We start from the raw sequence: 19,303 nt of genomic DNA on the forward strand, positions 1-19,303 counted from the left end.
GTCGCGTTAGCCGAGCTACAGGATGGCTATCTCCAGTCTTGGCAATGTCTATAAAAATCTTCAGGTGTTGCGTAGACATCTTGGAGGTCTTGCCCAGATGTCGTATAGAAGTGTGGTAGCTGTCCTAATGTGCAGATCAAGATGTCTTGGACGGCTACACAAGATAAGTTTGAGAATTCTACAAGACGTGCTTGCGTTCACTGGGAAGTGAACTGCGAGCTCAGAAACTTATCTGAGCTATTCGAAGCGGGCGTTTTGGGAGCGGGTTGAAACGGGAAGGGTGTTTTGCGAACGGGTTGAAACAGAAAGCGGCCAAACGGGAAGGGCGTTTTGGGAACGGGCGTACACGGGACGGGCCAAACGGGAAGGGCGTTTCGGGAATGGGTTCAAGCGGGGCGGGTTCAAACGGGAATGGGTTGTTTCGGGCTACACCCATGGAGCGTCATGGTATTTGGTGCCGTTAGCTGTAATTTTTTAATGCTTTACGTTCGCCGGACATAACTCAAAACATTGGCCTAAACTTCCGTTGGACGTAACTCTATAAACTGGCTTAAAGTTACGTCGGACGTAGCTCTAGTTTTCAATTTTGGGTTCCGTCGGACGTTACTCTAGAAACTGGCTTATAGTTCCGTCGGACGTAACTTTAGTTTTCAATTTTGGGTTACGTCGGACGTAACTCTAGAAACTGGCTTACAGTTCCGTCGGACGTAACTTTAGTTTTCAATTTTGGGTTACGTCGGACGTAACTCTAGAAACTGGCTTAAAGTTACGTCGGACGTAACCCTAGTTTTCAATTCTGGGTTCCGTCGGACGTAACTCTAGAAACTGGCTTAAAGTTCCGTCGGACGTAACTCTAGTTTTCAATTTTGGGTTCCGTCGGACGTAACTCTAGACACTGCGTTGAAGAAAATGTAAAGGAAATGGGTCTGGTATTGTGTGTAGTCTAGTCCACTTATAACAATATCCAAGTGCCAAGGAAATCCCATCGCTATAACCGATGATTGTTATATGCGGGTTGCTAAATAAAAAGACAGCAGAGCTCAAACATTTTAGTTGCAGGCAAGCAAGTTTGTACTGCTACCTATTTGTGGAAAAGAAGCCATACTCGGTCAACTTTGTTTGCTGCACATGAAGCTGGCGCACATCTTTTGCAAGAGCTTCTATAGGTGCTTCACCTAGCTGAGCGAAGGGTCCTTGGTGGAAACGAAGTCCCTGAGGGACTATCATGTGTTCGGCCTCCTGCGAAGCTCCTACCCGAGTAGGCTGTGCAACCGCGTCGTCAGAGTTGTCACGGCCACCGCTGTCCGCAGCACGAATCCGCGCAACGATCGCCTCTTCAGCGAGGCACTCAGACGTTTCCAAAACACCGGCCCTGACGTCTGATCCTTTGAAAAACGGAGGTAGTTGAAGAGGCACCCAGCCAAATCCAAAGCAGCAGGCACGGGGACGGGGCCAAAGCGGCGGCATCGAGAGAGGTGTTTGGAAGGAGAACTGTTCCCCTGTTCTTCTAGCTTCCTCGTAAGCTGCGCAGTTCCCTCGTTTCCTGAGGGATGGACGTGATGCGAGGCGCATCGCGGCGCATGGTGTCGGCTTGGTTGGCGTGGAGAGCCGGCGGCACCTCGAATTTTCGGTGCTTGCTGTAACCCGATTCAATCGTTATATCCGATATCGCGGCACTGAAGCATTGTAATAAGCGGTTCATTTTCTCATGGAAAGCATACAAAAGCGGACGGTGCCATAGCTGTTCATCGTTATATCCGATATATTGTTATAAACGGTATCGTTATAAGTGGACTCGACTGTATTGACTTCACTAATCAAACTAGTGAGAACAGTTTTTAATTTCTTGCTTTACAAAACTGCCTGTAGCTCAGTGCAGGGTTGTAGGTTAATTTAGGCCACCTAGGAATACTTACCTGGCGTGAAAATCAGGACGTATGGGGATTTTGGGGAGATCTTTTGGCCTTCAATATAAAGGCTGTCACTGCTGATATATGGGATACCATGTTTTGTTATTGTAAAGAATCCTTTATATTTACTTTACAAATTGTTTTGCTTTCACATGAAAATGCGTGCGGGCTCGGCTGCGAGTTCATGTGCTGTTTACACGATTGTTTCTTCCTTGCCGTTGCATGCTAGATGTCTCCAATTACCTGTCCTATATTGTTCTGTGTGCAAGTCGACATTGATTATTTACGCAATATAAGGACATATGGTTGCATGGGACATCCATGCCTTACAGTAGACAAGCGAGTTTTCTAGAAACTCTTGCGGTGTGCTCGCAGCCTAGCTGACATTTAGGTTTCCGTAATGTTGAACCCAGTCGTAGAGGCTAATGCACTCAAGAGACTGACAGAATGTGTGAGTGTGGACAGCTTGTTGGAATCACCGAGTGTAAGTTGACTGCTTTTTACCTTGCACGTACTTTTTTCGTTTGGCATCGACTGCATGGCAGAAATGTCATAATCAGTGGCATACCACAGGCCATTTTACAGTTGCAATCTAACGAATGACCCCCGCCCTCTTAGAACTACATGCGGGCTTGCCTTTTTACTTCATATGTAGTCAAACCCGATTATAACGAACCCGGATAGAGCTAAGTATGCTGTATATCGAACAAAAGCAAATTCGTTACGAAAATTCAAGCGAAACATATTCCTCATAACGAAGTTCACATCGAATATATGGAACTGGGCGCGCCTACAATTGCCACCAAAATGCATGGTCTCGGAGCGGCGATTGAGATGTTGAGCCTTGCATGGAGCGACGTAACGCCTGTAACCTTCCGTAACCGTTTCCGACACACCGGATTCATGACGGAACCCTTCCAGACAGCGAGTCCGGACCAAGACGGCATCATCCGCGAAATGCGCTAAGAGCTCGCCAACGTTCCAGATGTTGTGCCTAAAGGAGTGTCCTTTGAGGATTTCCTGAGTGTCAACGGCGACTTTGCCGTCACTGATGTCATGGCAGCTGGTGCTGCTGAAAGCACCGAAGGGACTGAAAATGTCACAAGGGACATCCTCAGTCTCTTCGGTGATTCAATGAAGGTTAATGAAGCGCTTTCGCCAGTCGATGTGCTCTGCCAATATTACTTCGATATAGAAGGACACGGACTTGAACTGATGCAAACGTCGACTCCGCCGAAACGAAAGTGAAAACAAAAATCACCGCTGTTTTGTGAAAGAGGCAGTTCAGGGGGAAAGTAGCTTTATTGCATGCAATAAATTTATTGTTGTGTGCAAGGTAATGGCATCATTTATGCGTTTTTTTCTCTACCAGGGCATGGCAGGTAGAGTCCCGTGTATTGCGAACTCGTAACAAAAAAATTTGTTATAGACGGGTTAGGCTATTTCGAATTATTCGATATATCGAACTAATCGCGGTGCATATTACAGTTCGCTATAACCGGGTTTGACTGCATGCTGAAAATAAAGGTAACGATATTTGTTTTAATTGAACTTACCTTGAGAATGATCATTCTAGCTATATTCACGCTGTTGTGCCCTGCTCGGTGACTCTTGGTTATTTTCAGCATGATCCTAGGTAGGTGAATGGCAACGCAAAGGGAGTTGGACCACACGCGCGCCCACAACTTTGGTAATGGGTCCCAATCTGTATTTCTACTACTCCAAATAAACAAGTTTTACCCGGAAGTTTTGCCTCAGGCTGTCTTGTTACCTCCATGCAATGTTAGGCAGATTGGGAAATAGGAACAGTTAGCATATAATGTGCATGCTGAAGTATAGCACAAGATGATACGTCGATGCAAGCACGGCCAACAAGCAATAGCACCTGTTGGTACTCCACTTTCTACAGGCGGTGTTTTGAGCAGCACTGCAAGGAAAAGCTAAACGAACCAAAGAATGAGGTGAACAAAGAGGTTGCTTGGCACATACAACTTCCATGCCCCATTTCAGACTTCGTGGTGCTTTAAATGATACACTGCGCTGCAATTCAACAGCAAACTATACTCGATTAAAGGTGCATATGAATTGGAGATGCCGCTTAGAAAGTTTTCTTGGTGCATGTTGGTTGTCACATTTATTTTGAGCTACAATGACTATTGTTTGTCTTCGGCCCTTGACCTAGTGTTGTCCTTGGTGGCCATACTTTGAACCTCATGCAGTGTGTCTGGGGTGCAATATGCCTGACAGACAATAACAGCGCTTAAACGGGAAGCAAGAAAGATTGACAAGACGAGGCGTCCCGTACCTTTTTCTTGCGTCCCGTTTCTTTTTTGCGTCCCGCTTAAGCGCTGTTATTGTCTGTCAAGTATGTACCAACAAGCCCGCAGCACAAGGCTTTTTCAGTACAATATGCCTCACACGCGTACCGCCTGCCATGCAATTTCTCGAGCCGACCAGCACAAACAGAGGGTTTGTGATTCGCCTGTAGCATGTGAACCACTTCAGGTGGTGCAGCACTTCGCCATTTTTTTCAGTACAGATTGTGGCACCCAAACCGCACCATTAAACTCACTGGCTGTGCAGATGAGTGCAAGACAAGTGCATGGCTTTGTTTGCACTCCCAGACAAGGATGTGCAGAAACGGACCAAAAAGTGCGGGTCCAGTTCCGCTGCTTATGCAGGATCCTTTGCAATAAACTGGGGAACCGCGGCCGGGTGCAAGAACCCTGTGGTACCGGGGTTCTTGCACCCGGCCGCGGTTCCCAAGAAAGGACACTGAGCCCCCTCGATCACACCTTTACTGGGAGTCCCGCTCCGCCAAGGTCCACTGCTCAGCCGATCCGGCTGCACACACATCGCCCCGCCGAGTCCGCCATGTTCCGCCCTAGCTCGTCCCGCGCCAACTCTTCATCCTCAGCCGGCACATGTCCATCCCGTGGGATTGTCCCCGCAACTATTGCCGGATTACCACACTCTCGGAGAGTGTGGTAATTGGGCAACAGTGGCGGGGGACAATCCCCAAGGATGGACATGTGCCGGGTGAAGAGGAAGATGTGGCGCGACACGAGCGAAGGGAGGACATGGCGGACTCGGCTGGGCTACGTGTGTGCAGCCGGATCGGCTGAGCAGTGGACCTTGGCGGAGCGGGACTCCCAGTAAAGGTGTGATCGAGGGGGCTCAGTGTCCTTCTGGGGAACCGCGGCCGGGTGCAAGAACCCGGTACCACAAACGTTAAATGGGCAGATGAGAGCAAGACGTTTGCAGGGATAAATAGGTCGCAGTTAGCACAGAACCGGGATATTTGAGATCTATGGGAGAGGCCTTTGCCCAGCCGATGATGATGATGATGCTGATGATGAAATGATGCCAGCGATTATCAGCCTGAATTTCCCCACCACACGGTTTCACATCTCCCACTCAGCTGTTTGTTATATCTGGAGATGGCATGGCTTCGTTTCGAACAGTGTTCTTTATTGCCCAGGCAGCCGCTATTAGCCTCTTCCGTGCTTCCCAAACACTGTCTCTAGGTCCTTCATGTGTAGAAGCTGCAAACATTTGGTAATGTTGCATCCCACTTCAAGAGCCTACTTATCCTGGTATCATGGAGGAAATGGTATATATCTGCTTTGCAGGCCAGAGCGGTGCCGGCAACAACTGGGCCAAGGGCCACTACACCGAGGGTAGGGAGCTGGTGGATGGTGTCCCCGACCGAGTACGGAGAGAGGCCGAAGCGTGCGACTGCCTGCAGAGCTTCTAGCTCATCCACTCCCTCAGAGGAGGCACCGGCTCGGGGATGGGCACCCTGCTAATCTCAAAGATCCGGGAAGAGTACCCAGACCGCATCCTGAACAGCTTCAGCATTGTCCCCTCTCCCAAGGTCTCTGACACGTTGTGGAGCCTTACAACTCCACCCTCTCGGTGCACCAGCTGGTCGAGAACACCGATGAAACCTTCTGCATCGACAATGAGGCCCTCTACGATATCTGCTTCCGCACGCTGAAGCTCACCACACCCACTTACGGTGACCTGAACCATCTCGTCTCTGCCACCATGTCGGGTGTCGCTACGTGCCTCCGGTGGGTCCCTCTGTAGATAATTCGGTTAACTCCTTCTTTTTAAAGCAAAACTTTCTACCTCTATCAGCCAACGGTTTCTTAGTGACGTGCGCAACAAGAAACTCTGAACGCGAATCGGGAGGGGGAGGGCGCTTTTCACTCATGGAGCACAGGGTAGATGGCGCGCTGAATGGTTACCCATCGTTTCCCGCGTGCAGGTGCCTGCACACACCGGCGGGCACGTCGTATGGACGGCTTCCTTCACTGATACACCGGAGAGGGCATGGACGAGATGGAGTTCACCGAGGCCGAGTCCAATATAAACGACCTGGTCTCCGAGTACCAGCAGTACCAGGAGGCGTCGGCCGACGAGGAAGCAGAGTTTGAGGATGTGCCTGAAGCAGACGTCAATGTTTGAACGCATCCACGTTACACTTTTTTAACCAGTGTGTTTTCTTTGTCTACGTTTTTGTCTTCCTTGTTCTACTTTCATGCCTCGTTTTTAGTTCGTGTTTCCTGTGTGCTCTTTTAGTGTCATCTTTTTCCTTTTTCTCCGCCTACGCATTACCTTTGAGGAAATCAATTTTGTTCCAGCACTTCACGCTACTGTCAGTATTTATATGGCCATTTAACATTCATAGCAGTCAACTGAAATAGTCCCCTATTGAGTGAACGGATATTCGGACACTTGCCTGTGTGGGCAGCTTCTTCGGTTTTACCGACACCGCATGAGTTAACGGAGTACTGACACGAAATGTTCGTGTCACGTTTTTTTCGCTGCTATGCGTGCCTACCAGCCACTAATCATAGAATGACACATTCGACGGTCGAACGCAACGAAAACATTCAGTTACGGCGTAGTTTATTCGTGTCAGTTTCGGTTTCGACAAAACAAACCCCGAGTGGCCCCCATGACAATGTTATCACGCGACGTCACCATTCTTGCTGTACCATTGCCGCTCTGGCGCGAGCGCACGCACGCGCCCAGACCCGCCAAGGCCTTCACCGTCCCCAGGCGCCCGGACAGCATGGCGTCAGTCCCAAAACCATGACGTGTACACACGCCGGAGCAGCGCGCGAACCGCAGCCAGGGCGTCGGCTTCGTCACGGGTGCCCCTACGTCGGCAGTTTGGGGCAAGTAGCAGATGATGTCATGTCGGTCCGCTCTAAGCTTTCTCGTGCGGGCAAAGATTAAAATGGATATAAAATATGTTACGCCGAACGGATGCTGTGGAAACTTGCTGGGATATATCTCCTGATAAAAAGGAAGCATTTTATATAGTTATCTCAGCTTTGGAATTTCGTCAGTACTCCTCTGAACACCCTTCCACCCCTTCTGATACATCGTATCCAGAAGCTCCCCCAAGAACATTAAAACAAATACTTTCTTGTGAACAAATGGGTTAAAGAGACTGGGTGGCCACCAGGCTGGTGGCGACTTGAGCACCAAATTCAACCAACAGTTGTTAAATTGCCAGGCCTGAGCTGCCCACTGCTCGCTGCTGGTGATGGGCGGAGGAGGGGGATCTTGGGGGTATTCCCAAGGAAGCCACCTACCTCGGGTTATATTTCAGTGCAGAAAAATTAGGAATAATGGTTTTCAATGACGCTACCTCTGATGTAGTGTCTATCCAGCAAGGCGAATTATCTAGAGTGAAGGAATATAAATATTTGGGAATGCGGATAAACGAAGCGGATAACTACTTAACAACTCACGAGGAGCAACTTAAGGTTAAGGGAAAGCGAAACGCAGCTATAATGAAGCATAGAGCTCTGTGGGGGTATAACAGATATGAAGTAGTAAGAGGAATGTGGAAAGGAGTAAGGTTCCGGGTCTCACGTTTGCGAATGCTGTACTCTGCTTAAAAGCAGACGTTCTATCAGGGCTGGAGAAAACCAGAGAACGGTAGGACATTTGGCCTTAGGCGCGCATGAAAAAACAACTAACGAAGCAGTTCAGGGAGATATGGGCTGGGTGTCGTGTGAAGTTAGAGAAGCACAGAGTAAAATATGGTTTGAGATGAGGTTGAGGGCAATGGATCAACGAAGGTGGGCAGCTAAGGTATTTAGGTACCTATACTTGAAAAGCGTGGACACGCAGTGGTTAAGAAAGACCAGAAGGCTAACGATGAAATACGGAAAGAACAGTGGAGAATCCAAAACAGCCAAGGTAACCAAAAAAGAGGCAAGGCAGATTGAAACGAATAAATGGAGGAAAAAAATGGAAGCTAAAACGTCGCTAGATGTGTACAGGGCTGAGAAATTGAACATCAGAATGGAAAATTTGTACGATAATTCCCAGGGCAGTGCTTTGCTTTTTGAGGCTAGAGCAGGTTGCCTGCGAACTAAGAGTTTTGTGGGGAAGTATTCACAAAATGATGGGGTATGCGTGGTCTGGGGAAAAGAAACAGAAACTATGTGCGGAACATAGTGTTAGAATGTGACGGTATCCATCCAAGTCTACATGAAGGGAATATTGGGCTTCCAGAAGCCTTAGGATTTAAGGGTATCAGAGAGGAAGGTAACTTCAAAGCTGTCGAGGGGACGAAAAGAAGGTTAGAATGCTGGTGGACGAAAAGCAGAGAGGGGAATATTGCCTAGGACAGTTACCACGTGTAACAGGAAAAAAAAAGTATTTCGGGCCTAATAAGCTTTAGTTCCTGCCCTAAGCAGCGCTAGTATTAAATCAAGAGTGCAAAACGTGGTTGTATTAGTCCTTTTTGGTAAGATGACATGTCATCACCCCGCTTCAAAGGGGAAACCAATAGCAATCATCATCATCATCATCACCCACATGCAGGGTTTAAACGGTGCGTGTGCACCAGAAACGGGGCATTGAGAGTGAAATTGTACCTTCTGCGCTGAGCTCAAAACTCTTTTGCGAGTGCTTCGCGCGTGATATAATCGACAATGGGAATAAAAGAAAGGAAGGCAAATGAATAATTTTGCGATTAGCTATGGCAGGAAGGATGTGAGTTGTGGCAAAAACGACTCCATTGTATTGACCCTCACGATTTGAACCACTCCAGTGCGATTTTTTCAGCGGTTGGGTTAGAGGGTGAGAGAGGGAGAGATAGAGAGCAAACTTCATTCGGCAGCTCAAGTCCGAACCGCGGAGTTACGAGTCCTCTGAGGAGGGAGAGAGAGAGAGAGAACAGTCTTTAATGAAAACTGGCGATGTCAGCCCAGCTAAGATGCCTGGCTTGCTACGCCAGATGAATGCGATGACGATGATAATTATAATGAGGAGGGGCTGTTCCACGGTCCTCCGACGGTGGCGGCCTTGGCGGAGGTGCACAAAGAGTTTCAATGTGGGCATCCTACTGGGGACACGAAGCGGCCCGTAGGTTTTCGGGGGAGGGAGGGAGAGGGGAGAGGGGGAGTAGCTAGACCATGAGTAGGAAAAATCAGGGGGAAAGGGTTGGTCGAAATAAATCTGCGGGACGAGGGGGCCCGAACACAGTGCCAAAGTGTGAGTTCATTGTCCAAGCCATCCCATATGATAGTGAGGACGGCCTGGTGACTTCTGTATGTAGGGCAGAAAGAGATCACAGGGGAGGGACAATGTCTGTGCCTGTCTACGTGAGTTTAGATGAAGAGGGAAGTAGTATTCATCTTCATCTTCCCTCTTCATCTAAACATGAGTTTAGATGAAGAGGGAAGTAGTATTCTTGCTGTCCGCAGGTTGTCGAGATGTCCGCGGCGCCTTTTGTTATGCATTGATCTATCCTCTTTTGGGTTCTATTTCTTAGGCCACGGCAGAGGGCTGCCCGAGAAATGAGCGTCGCGGCCAGAGCGTCAGCTCGTTCATTACCCTCTATGACTTGGTGGAGAGGGATCCATTCGAAGAAGACGTGTAGGTATGGATGAGATTGCATGTTTGTTGTCATGTTAATGTGGACAGGGGATTGAATATTGTTCGTGGCGAAGCTTTGTAGGACTCCCTGCCTGTCCGTGTGGACTGTAATGTGGTCGGTCCGATGATGATGAAGTATAATGGCTTCTCCGGCTTAAGGCTCTTCAGCTGTGGGCGGGGAGGGCTCGCGTTCGTTAACATCGCGCCGACAAGCGCGAAGCTTGTCGGAGCTGTTTTCTCGAAGCTCGTTCATTTGATCTTTTCGTAAACATGAAATGGACTTTGGAAGCAACTTCAAAGGAAAACCCAATGTCGATTTTTATCGAAGGCCTGCTTTGAAAAAGAAAAAAGTTTCCGAGCTGGTCGACGATCCTAAATCCGCAGATCTTTGTGCCACCGTTCCGTACCTGAGCAGCCTCCACTATCGCAGGGCCATCTCCACAGCACTTCGTCCTCGAATCACGAATCGCAGGATACTACATTGGACCCAAATCTCCGGCTTCGGTCTTTCACGTACAAAACCTTTGGCTACACCCAATTTTTAGGCAAAAGACTAACCAAATCTGATTCATTACCGACTTCTTTTTTTCTTTTTCATTGTTCTTTTAGTAGTTTTAAAGAATAATGTCCTTGTTCTGCGCAAGCCTGTCTTTAACATGGCCCATGAAGTTGACCCGTGAGACTGCGCTATACATCTTATAGGATAAATTTTTGAGAGGGTTTGTGAAGCGTATTCAAGTTAGCGTCATTGAAACCAGCATCTTTGGTTTTAAAAGGGCGTAATGGTGGGCGCCCGTCGTGTCCACAAAGGGAGAAAAAGAGGGGGAAGAGGGAAAGAGAGACGATTCTAAAGTCTGGCGGTGTTCGTCGAGCTACAGCTGGGTGTTAAACATAGGAGAAATGCATCAGTAGAAAAATACAGAATGCTTCATCTCAGTCTAGTCTGTTCTGCAGACATTGTTAAAATATAGACACATCAAATGAAATGTTTAGAAGGAAAGTAGCACATGGCGTCTTGTGACGGACCGAGGAAACAGCAGGACAACTGGAACAGAGCTCGGTGCGCTGCGAATTATCACATGCCACATGCAGACCGGCCAAGCACTCTGAAACTCCTGAATAATAGTCGTCGAATCTTTTTCTCTTTCTTGGACGCTCCGTTATTAGTACGAGAAAAAACTTCGGAGACACCCCCGCATTTGCTTCACTTTCGTTGCACCACCTAAGCGCGGTGAGGGAAGGAGCAGTACTACCATTTCGACAACTTCGACTGTGAAGCTGAACTTTGGTTTCGATCGTGAAAAAACACGGGGATACATGTCCACATCGGTTGTGCTATGCAAAAAACCTTCATATTTCCCGCGACAACATATTGTCCCAATCGATTGTTCATGTAACGCGATTTAACGTGTGGAAACGTGGCGTCTTTCTACCGTGTCCGACAACCGTCTGTTCAAATCGCCTTGCCCAGCTGCATTGAGAAAACGATTGGAGAGGCAAAGGGTTTTCGCAGGAATGACCACTTCGTGATGCGCGCGCCCGTAGGCGCGATGCTTATATTTACGGATTAATAGCGGTGTGAATGGGTTTTAATAAAACACATTATACCAATTTGTCGCAACCTTGCCTTACAACATCTATAATTTTACGTGGTTATTCGATATGTGCGAGACAACTGTTTAAAGGGACACTAAAGTGAATTTGTCAAGCTCCCGTTTTTGCTTGGACTGCGTAGACTGGCTCAAATTAGCACACTTTTCATCGTTTATCCGGTTGACAAATCGGTAATTATTTTACAAAGCGCGAAAGAAGAAAAACTACCATGCGCGGTTTGCGGCGGCCGCACCAACTAAAGCTGTGACGTTAGGAGGAGCGGGCACCGTGATTGGACGATGCCCAAGGTGAGCAACCAAACAAGTTTCGGTTTCGGTTTCGGTTCTGTAAAACACAACTGGTGGCGTTGCTGGATGAGCATTCTCAATAACTCAGTAATCATCGTACCGCGCTTCTGCCATGTTGTCAGCTGTGAAAATGCATAAAGATAAGCCTCCCAGGACGGCTTGGAATCGTAGCATTCACTAGCCGAGGCCTACGCAGTGCATGGACGCCCTCCGCGTACCCGCAGACGCCCAAATGTCATGCGCTTTTCCCCCATATTTGGAGCTTGCCTCACTCATGCCTGTACCATAAAAAGCGTGTTCGCACCAGGCCAAGGGTCTGTTCATTCTGGCCTGTGCCCACTGCCCGCAAGCAGTCGGTGCTTATGGCAACAGCACGCCAACGAGAACTCGCTAGCGCGCCAGTGCCAGCCTGCGCGCGTTTTGTGAACTAGTTCGTGGAGCCATGAACGTTGCGGCCCAAAAAAAAGGTGAACTCAATGTAGAAAACATCGGCAGAAAACAAAAAAGTTAACTTACAAAAAAAAAAAAAAGCACGTACCCGCGGGGACTCGAACTGGTGACTTGCAAAACACTTGCAACAACACACCTAACGCCCCAGACAAGTATGCCACGAGACCGGCTCAGCCGCCATTGGTAATATAAGGTATATATTGTACAATAGGTTTACACTTTTATTTAGTTTTGGTATTTCAAGCAGCTTAGGTGACTATTTGTTGTATTGCGCTCGTGCAGTAAGCGTACCCCGAGTTTCCACAATAGCTCACGTCCAGCAATTGCATTTCGTAGACGGAAAAGCGTTCGGAGATGCGTAGTCGTGCTGCTGACCGCTGTGGTTGTTCGCCCAGCGCAAAAAAGTGCTTCCCGCACCCTAGTTTTACGCTGTACGGTAAAAATATCAGTTGATTTTATTTCCTTAGTACCTATATTGACTTCGCTGACTCTTCTCCCGCCTTCAAGAGGCCTTATATTTTCCTACTGGCGTACCAGTCAGCGAAGCGTCGCATGTGCGCTTGTGCAGCGCTTGTGTGAAGCGACCTTGACTTGGAGCTAGATACAGTGTACAAACTAACCAAGTAAAGAAAGGCACATTCTTCCATTCACAAACGTGTCCTGGCTTCGTTTCAACTGAGCGAACGAATTGCGACGACCCGTCGGCGGCCGCCGGACGAAACGCTGGGCCGACTGACTCAGAACAGGGAGGACTAACTCTGTCTGAAGGCCGGGGAGCCGTGCATAGCCCAGCCAATTGCGAGCTCGGCACCTCCTGACGTCACACGAAAACGCCACAGAAAATGGGCGAGCGTAAAGAGAGGAGGACAGCATTTTCGAATTGATTTTTCTACTAAATAAAATCGCGTAAACACGCCCAGCGTGGTCGAAACATGGCCTGGGGACTCCGGGCTACAATTTGCGCTAGTGATCCCGCAATGTTTACATATCACTTCAGTGTCCCTTTAAGAAATTGTGCCTTTTCTCGTTCAATTTAGCAAAATGTTTCCATTATGACATCCAGTGGTTTACTTCTTGTGTAGTCTCTCTCTCGTTTTCTGATGCATGTTCATTAATAAGCATTTTGAAACTTCATTTCTAAAATTCCTTTGTCTGTGAAATTGAAGAACAAAAACGTGCTTTCTCGTTTTATCCTTTGAATGGTCTGGACGTTTGCTTACAATATTTTTACCCCCTCGTACGGCGCTGGAACGAGTTTGTCCTTCTGCAGAATAATGCTAGCGATGCCCATGGGAAATATCAATAATTCTTTTATTTATGGTGGACGTTTCGCCTTCGACGGCAAGTTACTGGTCCAAGCACTGCTCTACTTAAACTATAAAAATGACACATGCCATGGACATATATATCCCGATGCGTTAGTACCGGTCTCATCAAGTCCACGTGTAATTTTCGGGGGGAACAAACATGGCGTCGCCAGGCTTGCAGCCAAAGGCCGAGGCAAAACCACTCAAGCGTGGCACGGCGTAGTTGCACAACACGCGCTCTTGTAGGCCCGGACTGATCGAACAGTGATAAAAGCAAGCCAGCCGAAAGAACAATTCGTCGGGAGCTAAAGATGCGAAGAAGTTCGGCCGCTTACTGTCCTCTACAGCTCGCACAGCCACCGGCATCGCATGTGCTTCCGGCAGTGCCTTAGACGCGGCGTGGGCAAGCACCACAGCTAAGGCCTCTATGGCGGCAGCCTGCAACTCTTCCATCGTCAGCGATGCATTGCCGAAGCGACTAACGGCAGCATCGAGGTGTTCGTGGAGCTCCGACAGCGCCCGGTACATCGACGGTGAAAAGTCAGTGCTCTTGCGAGGACCAGGCCGGAAGTCCGCGTCATAAAAGAAGGCGTAGTAGAACAGCCCCATTAGACTCCTCGCGGCCTCAACTCCAAGGCCAGCCATCCGCGCAGCCAGCGGGTAGCGAGGGTGAAACTTCGGCCACAAGACGTTTACTAGAGGAATTCTAATTTCGCGAGCCGCCACCGCTCGGTAGATGCCAACCGTAGTCAAATGCGGAACGTGCACGTAGCTGTTGTTGGGCTTGCGCATGGACTGCTTCAGCTGTCGCAGGCTGTACGTCGCCACAGTCTGGTACATGTTAAAGAAATCTGAATCGTGCACGTGAGGAATTCCCGCGTACATGCGGTCAAGCACCAACCAGGAGACCGACATGTTGTAGAAGTTCATCGCCAGAGTGTCGGCGTGGGCAGACAGACGCTGGCCTGCAACCCTGTCGTGTTGGGCCATCGTTGTTTCGATTGCTGAGCGGAGCGTGTAGTACGTAGCGAATATCGCTGCTGCGTCACCCAGTTTTCCTTCTGTCTTCGCCTTGAAGAACGGCATCGGCAGAACGCCCAAGATGAGGGCGGAGCAGCGAGCGCGCACGAAGTCTCGCAGCCTCTGCGGGTGCCCCAGGTCTTCCATGAGCGAGGCCGTCAGGTAGGGAGACACGTACGGGGCGAGGTACCAGACGACATAGGCGCCGGCATAGTTCTTGAATGCCGAGCCCATCTGAGCGTCGACCAGGTGCCGCGCCCGGAAGCGGCGGAACATGAGGCGCTGCAGGCAGATCACGCTGTCTTCTGGCCACTGCTGCGACTCGTCCGGAAGGTACCTGTTGACGGCCTGGCGGAGGGTGACATCACTGAAGTTGATGTACTCTGGCCGCTCGACGATGCCGAAGCTGCGGCTGAGGGACAGCTGGAGGTCTGTGTGCGTGGTGAGGACGTTTCGGATCATGCTGTCGTAGGACTGACCCGTGCCGCCCACACGTTCCGCACAGCGACGCAGGAACAGTGGCAGCTTCCGCCGCCTGGCGAGGTCTGTCATCTGGCGCATCCAAATTTCTACCGCTCCATCCAGCATGAGGTAAAGAGCGTTCTCTCTCGGCCGACGGAGGTGGCGGCCCACAGCGAAGATCCACATTATGGGCAGGTTGTACTTGAGCGATGCCCCCGCGATCATGTCCAGCAGCTCAAGCTCGTTGGTGGCAGAGCGGGCGGGCCACGGCAGCCGCAGCTGGCTGAGGAACCACTGCAGCTGGGGTTCGTCTGGCTGCTGTTGGTGGCAAGTGACCATCAGATCCCCCATCACGTTCTGTGCTCCGAGCGGGCGGTTGCGGTTTTGGCCTGCCAAGAAAATCGCCTCGCGGAGAAAAGCGAGGTCGTGCACCGCGTCGTACTTGATGGTGGGTGTCATGTAGACTCGCTCAACCTCGGGCCAACGACCACACACGTGCCTATAAAAGTCGTCGCATGGTTTCACCATTGGGTCTTGACTGTTCCGAAGGTCGTCCTCGACCGACAGACAGGAGGCTCCCTCGCAGTGGACCATGGTCTTCCACACGGCAACCGGGACGCCGATCAACACCGCGGCAGAGACCAGTCCCAGGCAGGCGACGAACGCAAGGTGGCGCAGTCTGAAGAGCCCCTGGGGAGGAACAGCGGGATTCGTCTGGCTCTCGTTGTTGTTCCTCATGGCCATGAGGAACCTCGCTAGCTGTAGACGGCAGAGGTTCGTGGTCCCGGCGCGGCGCTGTTCTCTCGGGATGCGAGCTTGATTGGCCGCGACTTGGAAGCCTCGTTTGGTCGGCGTTCTGTAGGCCAGATGTTCGGATGGAGTTGTTAGCTGAACAGCCGCGATGCGGTCGCTTAGTAGGTTGAAATTGTTTCCTCGAGCAAGTAGACTGGGCAATGGAACAGCCTCAGAGAGCACGCGAGCGGCTGCAGATGCCTTTCTTCTTCTTTCACACCGGAACGCTTTAGAGCGCTTGTGGTGCGTCATATCCCTCCACTGAAAAGGCGTAAAGTCTAACCTACAGGGAGAGCAGTGAAAGGGAAGACATGAGACAGGGAAATGAGAAAGAATAAACTATACACAAACTCCGTGCCTGAAATTTGCTTTGTTAGTCTTTTCCAAAACCCATGCATGCCCTGTCTGCGTAAGTCAGGCACTTATCAACAACGCGCTGCACTGATGATGATCCTTACATTGGAGTGTGTGGACAACGATCATGGGGACCCACAGTATGCCCGCTTGTTTGGATGGGCCAATAGGAATCATATTTATTCAACTGCGAAAATGGGTAGCACAACTGTCCTGTATTAATTGTATGGCAAAAGGTCGTTTAGCTAGCTGCAGCGGTCGGGAGCGTACGCAAACTGAGGCTATTCGACATACAGTCTCGGACTGACCGCGGATCGTCCGCGGGTATTCCGAAGATTCCCCACGACACAGAGATGTATGGGCAGTGCGAATGCCGTACTGCTCCTCGGGCAGGCCGCGGTGAGTGCAGGACTATATCGACTAGCCGCACTGTGCGTACAAAACAAATAATTCAACCGCGCAAGCGTTGACAACGAAGTTCCAATGCTGGCTGGGGATCGTCAACGTGATTAGCCTTCCATTACGCCTATCAAATTTTTGGGGGCATGAATTTGGGTTACGCAAAAATGGATATTTGTAATTGTACCCAAATTTATCTTTTCGTTTCAGGTCGCTTGAATGCCTGAGTAATCTCTAATTGTTCTGGTGTTCCCGTCCTTAGCATAGTAGACTTTCATTTCCCGCCCTTTTTTTCTGGAAGGAAAAGTATTCACTTGGGGTCCAATCGGAGTACCATAAATAAGTTGCCTTGCCAATTCCCCTTAAGGTAGAAATCAACAATTACGAAGGCCGCACCATCGTCGTCGTCTTCTTCAAAGCACGTAAACAGACTTTGTGGGTGCTTTTATTTCCGCAATCGAACGTTACCAGAAAACTCAGCCTAGCTGAACGCACGTGAATGTGCGCCTCATCAGGAGCCCCTGGAGTCGTCCTGGTTTGTTCGTGGACATGCGCCACGTGAGGAGCATCGCAGAAAAACTAGAAAAAATACCCGAGCACACGTGAGCCTGTGTCCCGAGCGGAGCGCCCGGCGTCTGCGAGCTTTACCTTCGAAAACACTGGTATTATGCGTTTGAGATCTGCCCTTTGGCAGCATACTTTGCACAGATCGCTGAGTGCCCCGAGGTACTACTATCTATACACAAACTATGGGCATGAACAGAAAAGCAAAAAGACAAACAAATAATAAATATCTTTAATAAGGAGCAATGGGAGATGGCGATGCTCAGTTCCGGAAAACTACTACAGCAACTACTGACCGAAAAAGCTGAAGAAGCCGCCAGAGGTCAAGGACACCTGGCCGACGACTGCAAAGGACGAGGCACTCCCACCCCTTCCCCTTATAGCTTTCGTACAAAAACAATAAAGTTGTCTCTCACCCGACCTCCCTCCCAATCCCCACCTTACCCCTTCACAGTGGGCGGCGCAGCTGTCCAGCTCTGAACCCGGCTCCCAGCTTAACCTGGTGAGACGGGCCCGGACTGCCAGCCAGAGCCAGGGACTCCTGGACTAAGGAGTCTCCCCACTGGTCTGCCTCCACACACGGAGTCGAATTGGGCCTCAATAAAAGTTTATTCTTCCCCCTAAAGAACAAGACACCTTACGGATCATTCAAGCATTAATAACCAGTAGGATGACGTACGGCACCCCATACTTAGCCTTAAAAAGCGCTGAAATAAAAAAAATGGACATAATGATCAGGAAAGCAACCAAGACTGCTCTAAGAGTCCCTTTCATGGCATCCACCGACAAGCTGCTTAAATTAGGCGTACATAATACGTGGGAGGAGATGGCCGAAGCCCACAAAGCCAGCCAACTCGAACGCCTCAAGCTCACTTCTACAGGCAGAGCAGTACTCCGCTATCTCAATTACAGTGAAACATACATCGCGGACACCGACGAAAAAGCAAGACTACCATTGGAACTCCGAGAGGCCATCTTTGTAGCACGCATACCACGTAACATGCACCCCTCTTGCCATAAAGAAAGAAGAGAAGCAAGATCGAAGGCACTCCTCCGAAAATATGCCAAAGATCCCAACACAAGATACACAGATGCCGCTCGATACCCAGAACACACTGCTTTCGCAGTAAGCGTCACGGACCAACGAGGCAGGGAACTGGCGTCGGCAACAATACCGGCTCGTAACCCCGAAACGGCGGAAGAAGCAGCCATCGCCTTGGCAATGACAACCTGCAGCGACCGAGCACTGATATTCACCGACTCCCAAGCGGCATGTCGGAACTTCCAAAAAGGACGCGTGTCCGCGACAGCACTTAAAATCTTAAAGACGCGCCCCCAACTTCCTGACGCCTACGTCACCTGGATCCCGGGGCATGAAGGGATGGCGGGAAACGAAGCAGCGCACGCTGCAGCCCGAGAACATACAAGCCGGGCCTTCCTGCCACCCAGCATCCGTGCGGCAACGGGCGCAGAAGAGGTACCCACTACCTATAGGGCAATATTGGAGCACTACCGACTTGAGCGGAGGAGATATCCCGCACCACATCTCGATCTCACCAAGGAAGAAAGTGTAATCCTTCGTCGCCTCCAAACAAACACATATGCACACGGAATAATCATGCACCGCATTTACCCCACGCAATTCCCTTATCTCTGCCCTTATTGTGACATACCCGACACCTTGCCGCACATGATCCTGGAGTGCCCTTGCGAAGACCGCCGCCCAGACCCACCTGTGGGTAGCCAAGCGTCCTCAACAATACAGACTTCCGCACCACAAAACAATGCAAGCGCCCATACCACCCGTGACCACGACATCGCTGAAAAGTGGGAGGCGCTGCTCGTCTCCGAGGATCCGGAGAACCAGAAGAATCTGGTGAACCGGGCGAAGACGGCAGCCACCGCCAGAGGTTTCCTGGACTGAGGAGACCTACCACCTCGGACCGGCAAGGGCCAAGTCCTAGCTAGTATTTTCAGACAATAAACGTTTATTTCTCTCTCTCTCTCTTCCCCCTCCTCTTTCTTTCTCAGAACGCTCTGCCCGGCCTTCGTGGCGTGATCTCTCGCGTGCTGTTCCACTCGCCAGTTCACGTGTGTTCGCACCTGATGCGGGGAGCACAGACGCCAAGTTCGCGCAGGCGGTTGCCGAGGGTTGTAGCGCGTGCTAACTCGGTCCCCTTTGAAAGTATAGGAAAAAACAAGTTGGGCATGCCAGCCGTGGAGAACCTTCGGC

At 50.1% G+C, this 19,303-nt stretch overlaps 1 protein-coding gene and 1 pseudogene across 1 annotated transcript; both read left to right on the forward strand.

Moving 5' to 3' along the window:
* The first annotated feature begins 5,511 nt into the window (after positions 1-5,511).
* LOC144141822 (tubulin beta chain-like) lies at positions 5,512-6,002 on the forward strand (annotated as a pseudogene).
* Positions 6,003-15,862: 9,860 nt separating this feature from the next.
* On the forward strand, positions 15,863-19,047 carry LOC144141827 (uncharacterized). The gene is made up of 2 exons (XM_077673314.1): positions 15,863-15,875; positions 17,697-19,047. The coding sequence occupies exons 1-2, from the start codon at positions 15,863-15,865 to the stop codon at positions 18,992-18,994; spliced, it is 1,311 nt and encodes a 436-aa protein (XP_077529440.1). The 3' UTR covers positions 18,995-19,047.
* The last annotated feature ends 256 nt before the right edge of the window (positions 19,048-19,303 follow it).

The sequence above is a fragment of the Haemaphysalis longicornis genome, unplaced genomic scaffold (assembly GCF_048455015.1).
Source record: "Haemaphysalis longicornis isolate Haplotype H1 unplaced genomic scaffold, Haemaphysalis longicornis Haplotype H1 scaffold_6, whole genome shotgun sequence".
NCBI classification, from domain to species: domain Eukaryota; kingdom Metazoa; phylum Arthropoda; class Arachnida; order Ixodida; family Ixodidae; genus Haemaphysalis; species Haemaphysalis longicornis.